At 38.4% G+C, this 12,343-nt stretch overlaps 1 protein-coding gene across 2 annotated transcripts in view; it reads left to right on the top strand.

Moving 5' to 3' along the window:
* VWA8 (von Willebrand factor A domain containing 8) overlaps positions 1–12,343 on the top strand; it is a 353,871-nt gene that overhangs the window by 115,479 nt on the left and 226,049 nt on the right. For both annotated transcript variants that reach the window (XR_005376290.1, XM_038569648.1), the window contains exons 13-14: positions 565–725; positions 2,708–2,821. Coding sequence is in view for 1 of the 2 variants with exons in the window: in XM_038569648.1 (XP_038425576.1) it covers positions 565–725; positions 2,708–2,821 (275 nt within the window). In the remaining variant the exon portion in view is untranslated. The remainder of the gene's footprint in view (positions 1–564; positions 726–2,707; positions 2,822–12,343) is intronic.

Here is a 12,343-nt window from a genome sequence, read left to right on the forward strand (position 1 = left end):
ATAAAGCTGGCTGAATAAAACTACATTACTGTCAAGTGGCAGTGACTACCATCATGTGTATAAATTTCAAATGAACAATTAAAGGGAGGGGGAAAATGCTGAATAATAAGGAAGGGGGGAAGCCCTTCCTCTTGCTATATTATGTGGATGAGTAACAGGAAAAACCTCAAATGACCAAGAAAATTATTCTCTTTGGTGAATTGGAGAAGATGACTTTCTAGTTGTATGGAATGTATGCTCAGAGAGGTAACTATAAAGCTAAATAAACTACCATCCACAGGCGCCTGGGTGGCTCAGTCACTTAAATATCTGCCTACAGCTCAAGTCATGGTCTCAGGGTCCTGGGATGTAATTAAGGCATCAGATCCTGAGATCGAGCCCCTCATCAGGATCCTCGGCTGGCTGGCCTGCTTCTCCCTCTGTTCTCTGCTTGTGTTCTCTTTTGCTCTCTCTCTCTCTCTCTCTCCCCAATAAATAAATAAAGTCTTACAAAAAAACCCTACCATCCCTCTCTTAAAAATTAATTCTGCATTTTCTTTGGTGGTTGGTGGGGCTTGGTTTCAGGATATGACAGCACGTGACCTGCTCCAGCAGAGATACACTCTTCCCAATGGAGATACTGCTTGGCGGTCCTCACCCCTTGTGAATGCTGCCCTGGAAGGAAAGTTGGTCCTCTTGGATGGCATTCACCGGGTCAACGCGGGCACGCTTGCTGTATTGCAAAGGTTTGTATGAGTCATCCACACAAAAAAACACACCATGTAAACAGTAGGTGTGGAACTCTGTCAGTTTTTTCTAAACTGGGTCGTGTAGATCACGAGAAACTTATCTTCTGTTTCCAGCCAGAACAGCAGATATTTTTATAATCGTAAACACAACACAGTAAAACTTCAAATAATGAACATTTGGGGAAAAAAACACTGCCTGCCATAGCAAAATTCTCTGCGTAAGAGTTGGAAAAAGAAAACTTTTAGGTAGTAATTTTGAAAGACTTCGTACATGCTGATTGGTACACACAAGTAAGTCATACAGCTAACACTTCTTACAATTTGTCAGTTACAGCTTCACTGTGTTCAAACACCTTATGAATCATAGATCTAAATTATTGGTTGATCCTGTTGGAATTATTTTGAGAGAGAAAGTATATTTCCTTATATAAAATGGGTAATGGAGGGGTGCCAGGTGGCTCAGTTGGATAGGTGTCTGCCCTCAGCTCCAGTCATGATCTCAGGGTCCTGGGATTGAGCCCTGTGTCCAGCTCCCTGCTCAGCAGGGACTCTGCTTCTCCCTCTCTCTCTGCCCCTCCCTTTTGCTCATGCTCTCTCTCTCTCTCTCTCTCTAATAAATAAAATCTTAAAAAAATAAAATATGTAATGGATGATGATATTTTATATAGACTAAAAATCTCACTCTGTGTTTATAAACTCAAACATTTGTGTAATTGTTTCCTTATTTCAGTTTGGGTGGGGAAAGCAAGCCACTGCTTGTCAGGTTCTCAGCCTTGGAATCACCTTGTGGGAATGGGGCTTAAAAATCACTGATGCCTGAGCTCCATGTTCTCAAATTCAGATACAAGCGATCCAGGATGAGTCCTGTACACTGGCATTTTTAAACCCTTCCCAGAAGATTCTAATGTGCTGCCAAGATTAAGAACAACTTCAGTAACCATTTGTCTTATATTAGGTGTTTAATTTTCACAGCGATACCATGAGGTTGATATGACTGCCCTAATTTTATAAAAGAGAAAAGTGTAGAGAGATGGAGTAGTAGTTATCCTCTTCCCCAGTCATTCCTCTAATGAGGTACAGAGCTGGATTTGAACACAGATTTGACTGCCTCACTGCCCATGTTCCCAACCCCTGCATTTCTTTCTTTCTTTTTTTTTTTTTTTTATTCATGAGAGAGAGAGAGAGAGGCAGAGATGCAAGCAGAGGGAGAAGCAGGCTCCATGCAGGAAGCCTGACATGGGACTTGATCCCGGGTCTCCAGGATCACACCCTGGGCTGAAGGCAGGCGCTAAACCACTGAGCCACCTGGGGATCCCCCAACCCCTGCATTATACAGTCTTCCCTCTCCTCAGTGCATACTGAGTAGAGGTCATGGTGGGGGGACTGTAATGTGGGCATAAGGAGACTCAGCGGTTGGTGTAAAATCTAGATATAGTGCTATTTGAGCCCTCTGACATCTGGAAGACAATGTTCTCTGTGCTGTGGATGGTCAGGTCACCATCATGGTTGGTATATGAAATAGCACCAGTTATTTCATTATAACAATTTTTGATATGTTAAAACCTTTAATTCCAGAAACAGAAATGTGTTGGTAATATTCTCCCTTAAGGAGTTACAATAGACTCAGAGTATGTACCACCTGCCTTGTTGATTTAATATGCACCTCATGGTTATACTGAGTCACTCATTCAGCTACTTCTTTTCATCTCCTTCCTCCTTCCCGTTTCCAGCTCCTCTTCAATCCTCCTCCTCACTGTCCACATCTAGTAACCATGACTACTGCTCTCCAGGATAGACACCAGTAGTTTTGCCAAGTATAATAGCACCGGCCAGCTTGAAATTTCAACAGATGCATCAAACAAAATTGTTAGACTCAATTGTAATAATAGACAGGATTAAAATGTGAACTGATTCTACCTCTAGTGACTTCAGCCTTCAAGACAGATGAATTTGTTCCCTGACTTTCCTCTCTCCCTTAGGTTGATCCACGATCGGGAGCTAAGCCTCTATGATGGCTCCAGGCTGCTGAGAGAAGACAGGTACATGCGTTTAAAGGAAGAGCTGCAACTGTCTGACGAGCAGCTACAGAAGAGGTAATGTTGGGTGCATTGTCCTCATTCTTGTTGTCAGGTGTGCCTTCTTTTTATTCTTCTAAACCTAGGGTCAAGCCGAGCAAACTTTAAATCATTTAATAAGTTGGCATCCTGAGCATGCTCATAATCTGGCATTTCTTACAACTTGAGTTTGTCGTCCAAGACGTGCTCTATACTCTAAGCCTTACTTTTGTTTCTGTTTCAACACTTCACAAGAACATTAACTCTGAGAAGGTAATCTTCCCTTTATTGTCCTAGCAACTCGGTTTTGGCCCTATACTTTGTATCCCTTCAGGAAAAAAAAAAAAAAACCCTCATAGTTCTCATAATTTACCGGGCCCTCCCTCCTAGGAAGTGATCACTTATTACTGAGGTAAAACCACCTGACGCAGGATTACCTTTTGTGGCTTATTTACTTATTCCTACCAAAAATGTCCCAACCAAATGTTATGCAGGAGGCTTGATTGCATTCCAGATCAGGAAATAAAATGGAAACAGCTAGAAAAGATACTTTGTGACAATTGGGAAAGTTTAAATATGGACTATGTACACTACATGATATTGAGTAAAAATTCATAGGTATCATAATGGTATTCAGGTTTTGAAGGAGAATATTCCTTCATTCCTAGGAGATGTGCACTGAGTTAAGGGGTAATGTAAAAAGAGATCAACAACTTCTTTCCAGATGATTCATGGTGAAAAAAAAAGATATGTATGTGTGTGTACATGTATACAATACACAGAAAGAGAGAAAGAGCAAGTGAGAATGAGAACGCAAGGTGGTAAAATCTCAATAATTGGGGAAATCTAGGTAAAGGATATATGGGTATTCATATTCTATTCTTTCAAATTTTCAATGTGTTTGAAAAATTGCAAAATATTTCTTCTAGCTACATACTACTTTCCTTTGAGGACGTTTGGAATATATGTTTTCTGTCTCCTTACATTTTCATAGATATTTTGACATAATTAGAGATTGTTAACTTGGCAAATACCTAGTCACCTAATTGAATCTTATTTAATTGAAGCTTCTCCTCCCCACAAAGGGCTTGCTGACGTATTTTAAACATTAAAATTTTACAAATGATAATTATGTGTATTTCTTACTGTGTTTATGGTTTATGGAAAGTTTTGTTTAAAAATTTCCTTGGAAAAAAAAATTTAAAAAAAAATAAATAAAAAATAAATAAAAAATAAAAAAAAAATAAAAATTTCCTTGGAATTTTTTTATAGAAAGGAAATATTAAATTCCTTACATCTCTGTATAAGTTATTTAAAAATTCACTTAATTATACACAGCTATTTATGCTTCTGGGATACACATCATCAAATTCCTCTAGCCCAGTAAACAGTTTGGTTGATTGTCTAGGGAGGGAAGTTCTAAAGATCCTTCTCACTTCATACCTTTAATTTATAACAGTCAGCTTTTGTACAGTATTTGAATATGAACCACCACCCATCAGGGAACAGTTTATGTTTTCAGGGAGATGAATCAAAGCAGTTAGGCAGTAGCTCTCAGCAAGCCTCCTTGTCAGGCTCTTTTGGACTTCAGGAGCATTGTATTTGTAGTCAGATGTCCAGGAAATGACAGCCCCTCTTCCCTGAGAAGCACCCAAGTTCTCCCTAATAGTCACAAGAGGTTTTACAAATGAAAACAATTTCAGGAACAGAGTGGCCCTAAGCATCGTGTTGCAATTTTGGCTTACATTGGTTAGTAGTACCTCCTCCTCAAAGTGTTCCATCTTCATCACTATTGAAATTCATCACTCCCATGAATACAAACCAGGCTCAGTTAGTTCTGTTTCTAGAAGTCATTCCGAGTAGATGGAAACGAGTAGTAAGGGCATTGCTTGGTTTCCTTCACTTATTTTTTATTTTCGTTTGAATTTTGTATCATTGTTAAACGTGCATGAAACTTGGGCCAGATAGCTTTTTCAAGGCTTTTTGTGAAACATACCAGTCCTCTGTCATCTGTCCTCAGACACTTTCCCATTTCCCACAGCCCGGACACTACTTTCAGCTTCAAGCTATTTTTTTCAGGTACTTACCTCCTTATCACTAAATAATATACTTTTTTTTTTTTAAAGGATAGTTGACATATAATGCTTAGTTGTCATATAATGCTTAGTTTCAGGTGTACAGTAGTGATTCAACAAGTTTATACATTATGCTATGCTCACCACAAGTGTAGCTACCCTGCCCCCATACATCACATTACTATATCATAATATGCTTTCATTGATATTTCTTGATTTATCTTTCAATGTTAGGAATTATTGGTTTCTTACTATGCAGAATTAAAGTTTAGCTCTTTTTATCATCCTTCTTCCCACTACATAAACATACATCCCATCTCTCATTCTTCCTGAGTAGTCATGGAATAATTTTCTTTAGAACTTCACTCAATGTCCACATGATGATCACAGCATAAGGACTGTACAGTAGCTGAGACATTTGGTAAACTACAGTCGTTTTTCCTTTCTTAACATACGTTTTGTTTTTTGTAAAGTTAGTGATTGCATACATATGAAGAGAGGCAGATACAGAGATAAATAATTATAATGCATCTTTTAAATGTTAGAACAGAGATCTCTGCAGTAATGCTATGGGAACACAGAAGAGAAAGTGACCCTGTTTTCTGTGTATTTATCACTTTTTTACCCCAGACACTTCCCTTCTTGTCTAAATCTCCTCTCAGCATGTTCAGGCACATCAGGCTTTTATCAGTTTCATCTTTGCCCCATAGAAACATTCCAGCCAGCCCTGCTCTGGACCTGCTGCCCTTCATATTTGTAGCACACATGTCATGCTAGATCTCTGTTTACTCCGACTTTCCCATTTCCTCTGATCTCTGTTTCTGCATCTTTCATCAGGTTAGATGTTGAACCTATTGGACTGAAATTCTAATTTTCTGTTCTTTCTTACGTTCTGTCAATTTGTCAGGTCTTCACTGACTTCTCAGAGGCAAGATGTCTTAACAGTTGATTCTTCTCTGTCTGAAATATTTCTACCAGTTGAAAGCCTAATTCCTTTCCTTATTAGTATTCCTCCTTCTTTTGCCTGAGAAACACACTCTTTTCTTATGATTGTACACAGATTTTTCTCTATTTTGTTGCTAAACAGTCATGTTATAGAATCTGCTTTACTCTGATTGTTAGTAAATTTATCTTTTCCTGGCTAAATCTGATTTAATTTTGTGGCCTATTTTTGGCTTTCCAAGAATAAATATATTTTCTTTTAGGGTTATAATATGTTATATTAGGGAAGAATAGAGTAAGTTTATGACAGTTGACAGTATCTCTTTCAGTGCTGTGTTTATTAGTTGAGAGCTGATGGCTTACCCAAAAGGACATAGCTTAGCATAAAGTGGGAAATGTGTAATCCTTGAGGAAGTTAATTTATTTCTTGAGTTGTTCTTATAATATGACCAACTGTCATGCATGGGTTGATCCTATGTGCTCTGCATATCTAATAGGTCACTCTTGGCATTAGCATTTGAACTATAAATTAGGAACCCATCATCTGAATCACCTATCCTTTCATTTCTCTCCCTAAGCACAGAATTGAAGTTCAGTGAAATGATTATTGTTCCTGATAGTCTTTAAAGAAACTCAGCTATTAATGCTTTGTTTCCTTGGGGAATTTTGAGATAGAGGGAAAAGTCAAAGTTAGAATGAAAGGAAAGAAGATTTAAGAGCTTCTTGGCCTCTAGACCCAGTTTAGTAAATTTCAATATGTTTGTTTTCAGATAGGACCGGTTCTCATATTTATGTCTAGCAGGACTTCTTTAGTGACAAGTAACAAAAAAAACCCAAAAAAACAAAAAAAAAAAAAAATCAAACTGTTGCAAAAAGGAATTTATGGGCATTTCATGTAGTCAAAGGAGAGGCAAGGATGCAGTTGGACCTCAGGAATTAACTGGGATTTAGGACTTTACTGTTGCAGGGTATTGTTGCTCTGTACTTCATCTCTTTGTCTTGAATGTCACAATTCCTGACCCATAGTTGATCACTTAGTAAATGTTTTTGAACGAGTGAATAACTCTTAACCTAGTACAGATTCTAGGAAACTCAAGGTAAAAGTAATTCTGGTAATCTAGTTTTAGAAGACCTTCTGAGCTAGCAGTGTTAACTTTTTTTGAATCTACTAACAGGAATACTTTGCCTTTTATGACAAGTCTGATAACCACAGGATCTCAAATTTAATAGCTACTATTAGTGGACTACAGTGCCTTTCAACTTCATACTGTGAAGCCTAGTTTCTAAACAATTATATTTGACTCCTTTACTGACCTTCATTGTATTCTAATTCTTGACCAAGTTCATTTATCTTCATCAGAATGCTCTACAGGCATTCTTTGCAGGTAATTACACAGCTAATGTGCCCTTAGATCTGGCATCAGAAGTGTTAGCAACTTTCCTTCTCTTGTTGCATGACACCAAGAATACAGTGGACATGGTGATTTGAAGTAGCATGATGGCCACACACACTAGACACCATGCCTGCATTTCTCACAGGAAATAAGGACCAAAATAGAACTGTTTCCTTTGATGAGAAAAACTTCTTTGGGGAAAGGGGGAGTACAAATACTATAGGCTGCTAAATGTGTTCCTTCCTGCTGTTGGTCAGAGCATAGATGAAGGGGCTGAGTTTCTGTGCATTACTAATAGTTTATTTTACCAAGAAAGGGCTATGGTTGCCTCAGGAGAGCGATAAAGATTAGTGGCCTAGTCTCAGTTATATAATTATATATGCTCTGATATTTTTCCTTTTTATTGAATATTTTATTTGTACTGATTGTGATCGAACCTTGAAAACAGTTTATAATCTTCCAGTTTTTCTTGATCAGTGGTGAACCATAACTGGACATTGGGTGTAATCCTTGCTTGATTAGCTTCTCCAGACCCTTTTGTTCTTACTCCCATGCTTGAAGATAGGTAGGATCTGAGCATTTTCTTCTGCCTCCCCAGAAACCTCAGCATCTCTTTGTTGGCAAATTAAGCCATGTCAATTTTTAACAAAATTCAAGATAGATCAAGGATTTTATGCCCAGTTTGATTCTTAAAGAGTCTTAAGCAAATTCTGATTTTGAAAAATAACCATTTTTTATAGTCAGGGAAAAGTTCTAAACTCTGTGTCTGTGAAGAGTCTAATTATTATTGTGTTTGGGTTTTGTCTTTTTTGTTTAAGATTTATTTTTTATTTTAGAGAGAGAGAGAGCATGAGCTGGGGGGAATGGCAGAGGAATAAGGAGAGAGCGAATATCACGCGGACTCTCTGCTTGAGCACAAAGCCTGACTCAGGGCTCTATCCCATGACCCTGAGATCATGACCTGAGCAGAAACCTGAGCAGAAACCAAGAGTCGGACACTTAACCAACTGAGCCACCCAGGAGCCCTGTATTTTTGATATAGAGGATGTACCTTCTCTAACATATTCATTCAAGACCAGACCTAGACTAGCTGCTCTTCTTTTGAGTGGAAAGCCATTATTCCCAGTTCTTATCAATTACCTTTCTTTTGTCCTTCCCATCAAAGGTCTTTAAAAAGTTTCTTATAATGATGGCTCTTAACAACAACAATACATTTATTTAGTTTTTAGCATCTGCTCTCTCCCAAGTATCACTCTAGACCTTTTATGGTATAAAGATGAGTAAGAAATGCATCTGTGCAGTTTGCTACGTGGCACAGGAAAAACAGGTGAAATGTGGGCTGTGTGCGGAAAGGCATACCCTGTAGGTTCAGAATGGGAACACTGTAGTATAAAGACCATTTATAAAGTCTTTTTCTGGCTTATGATTAATGTCTTTTAAAATTTTTCTGTGTCATTTCCTTAATATACACATTTGCCAAAAATTACCATCTAAGTTCCTTCAAAAGATTGGACTTTACTGAAGTCTTTCTTCTTTAATTAGTAGCATTTTTGAGGTATAATAAGATATCGTAAACTAAATATTTAAAGTGTACAGTTTCACAATTTTTGATATTCGTATATACTTCTGAAACTATCTCCACAGTCGAGTTAATGAGTATGTCTATGACCACCCCTCCAGTGTCCTCAGACCCCTTTGTAATCCCTCTCTTGACCCTTGTCACCCTCCTCTTCCACTTCTAGGAATCTACTTCCAGTCACTTGATATATCTTGTATTTTCTAGAACTTAATATAAATGTGATCACACAGTATATACTCTTTTTGATCTGGCTCCTTTCATGTTGTTATGTGTATCAAGAATTCATTCCTTTTTACTGCTGAGATGCAGTGGAGAGCACTTTACTTTCTAAAACATGTTTATGTCCCCAAACAAACATATTGACCTCAATACTTTTATTTTTGAAGTCTTTTTTTTTTTTTAAAGATTTTATTTATTTATTTATTAGAGATTGAGAGAGAGAGAGTGAGCATGAGCCAGGGGGAGAGGCAGAGGGAGCAGCAGACTCCTCTCAGAGCAGGGAACCCAACATGAGACTGATCCAGGAACCCTGTGATCATGACCGGAGCCAAAGGCAGACACTTAACTGACTGAGCCGCCCAGGCACCTCTGAAATCTTTTTTTAAAAAGGGCATTTGGGGGCAGCCTGGGTAACTCAGCGGTTTAGCGCCACCTTCGGCCCAGGGCCTGATCCTGGAGACCCCGGATGGAGTCCCACATCAGGCTCCCTGCATGGAGCGGGCTTCTCCCTCTGCCTGTGTCTCTGCCTCTCTCTTTCTCTCTCTGTGTCTCTCGTGAATAAAATCTTTAAAAAATAAAAAATAAAAATAAAAAGGGCATTTTGCCTTTTTAATCTAACTTTTATGAAATATTTACTTATCTGAAGTTAAGCCATACCTTAGTTTCATTTGTTATTATTGTTGTTAAATTTAGTAAAATTAAAGTTAACCTTGGTTTTGACTTTCAATTGTGCTTGTTTCCTAATTCTCCACTATTTACCACTTATCCAGCCTTTGTATTACACGGCGGTTATGTTAACTCACCTGGAAGTAGATGGCAGATCCTCAGGAGTTCTCTGTTGTCCAACTTTCAGACATGGAAATCCTATCATTATCAGGAAATGATTTTCCATATGACCTATTTATGTGTAAGGAAGCCTTTGGGGGAGACTTAGCAGCACAACAGGTCCTTATCCTGTTATTCAGTAGTTTGCTGGCTGAGTTTGCTGGCTTCATAGTCAGTGTACATTTCTCTGCCTGACACATCCAGCTGCTGTCTCAGAAAGTGCCCTCTTTAAATTGGTGCAGCTTACTCACGTACCCTTGCTAGAGTCAGTACCAAAAAGCAAGCCACAGGCAGTGTATATCCTAAGCAGCGATCATCACCTACTTAAACTCAAACCACCTAGTTTGCTCTCATGTTGCTTGTTCTCCTATTAATTACTCTTCTAGTCCTAAATTTACAGCTCAGCTGTGATACCTGCTTCCTGATCTTTTGGTTTAAGGATATAAATTGGACTTCCTCTTTTGGCTTACGTATTGGATTTTGGCTTTGTTTATTCCCTGATTTAGTATCCCTCATGATCTTGAGTAAGAAACTACATCTGCAGATTTAATTTTGTGTAGTCAAGTCACAACAAAGCAGCTCTGTCTCCCACCTTCTTTTGTCCCAACTAGGAAAGAGGAGGATCAAGGATGAATCCAACATCTGTTGTTAGGCCATGGAACTTAGTTTTCTGGAATATGGCAAACCACTTGGCAGAAGTGGAAAATGGGATAACCTTCCCGTTTTAGCTTTTAGATCACAGAATTTTCTGCGTCTAGATTCCCTTGTGTGACTATCTAATTGCTGGCAGTCCTCAGTGATCATGCTATCCCCAGGACTTTCAGACACTGCTCAAGTTGTTATTCTTTCCTGTTTTCCCAGAACAACTCCTTTGGACAGATCATTCCCATGCCCTGCTTGAATATCTGTAAATAAGGATTTCTTTTTTTCCTACCTAGAGAAATGAAATGATATCTGGTAGCTTTTATGAAAACTTGTAGACTTTTCATGTGACCATTTCTAAAAACTGCTTTACCCTGGTTTACAAATTATGATGTGGCCTCTAAAACTACAGATCATGTAGTTAGGGACTCGGTGGACCTACCTGTTGTATTGGGGAGGGGGGGCATTTTCTTACCTCGGCTCTTCAGAGTACTTATCTGGTTCTCGCCACACATGTCCTACCTCCTAATATTCTAGCTGCCTACTCACTTAACTATAGGGCTCTATTGTAATAGTAATGGCAATGAATAGTCCATTTCTGGGGAAATGCCAGTTATGTGCCTGTATTTTTGTTTTTGTGAAGATCTCCACAGGTGTTTTTGCTTTTATCTCTTCTTTCTCATAGCAAGGGTGATATTACCCTTTAAAGTTTTATTTCCAAAAAAAAAAAAAGTTTTATTTCCACTGGGGTTTAGAGTGCAATTAATATGAACTGGCATTATCACCCACATGATTAGATCATAAGGGGTGTCTAGTCCATTCTCCCAAACATACTCAAGTCATTTCACAAATGGTGGGAAGTCTTATGTTATTCTTCTGTGTATTCTAGAATATTTACATCCTTGGATTCCCTAACAGAGATTTATAAAACAGATCACTTTAAAAATCATACTATTTCCTATAAAATGACAGAAGAGTAAATTATGTAAAAGTTTCATTTTCTCTATCTTTTTGAAGACCTAAATATTCTTATTGTCAATCCAAACTTTAAATTTAATCCAGTCCCTCATGCTGCTTAAATTTTCTATGTTGTGAAAAGTCTTCTCATCCTGAATCATACTCCTTGGTCTTTCTATGATTGACATAGAGTGGATTTCTTGCAAGATAGGAGATTTTGAGGGGATTTGGAATAAAGAAAAGGAGCCTGTGTAATGAATATGAACTGGATGGAATTTTGTTTCAAGGGACTATAGGGAAAATCTGCTGGAGGCATAACAACATATCCAAAACAATGGTTTGTGCAGGGATGGAGATCATCAGTGGAAACAGTACATATGTTTTAGCAGTAGGTGAATCTTTATTCTTTTTTTTTTCTAAGATTTATTTATTTATTGGCAGCAGGGGCAGGGAGAGAAGAGAGACAGAGTGCAGCTAGTGGAAGAGTTGCAGAGGGAGAAGAAGAGACTCTTAAGCAGATTCCACAGTCGGTGCAGAGCCCTATGTGGGACTCAGTCTCATGACCCTGAGATTATGACCTGAGCTGAAATCAAAAGTGGGACTTTTAACTGACTGAGCCAACCAGGTGCCCCTCTTTTTTTGTTTTAATGATAGGTTCTTCGGATGTCCTGATTTATTATTCCTTCCTTCCTTCCTTCCTTCCTTCCTTCCTTCCTTCCTTCCTTCCTTCCTTCCTTCCTTCCTTCCTTCCTTCCTTCCTTCCTTCCTTTCTCTTTCCTTCTTTCCTTCTTTCTTTCATCTTTCATTTGGTCCTGATTTTTTTCAAAGCTTGTTCTTTGGATAATAGCTTTGACCATATTAACAGCAGGAGGCCTTGACGGGGTGAGCACTGGGTGTTATTCTGTATGTTGGCAAATTGAACACCAAT

This window comes from Canis lupus, chromosome 22 (assembly GCF_011100685.1).
Source record: "Canis lupus familiaris isolate Mischka breed German Shepherd chromosome 22, alternate assembly UU_Cfam_GSD_1.0, whole genome shotgun sequence".
Classification (NCBI taxonomy): Eukaryota; Metazoa; Chordata; class Mammalia; order Carnivora; family Canidae; genus Canis; species Canis lupus.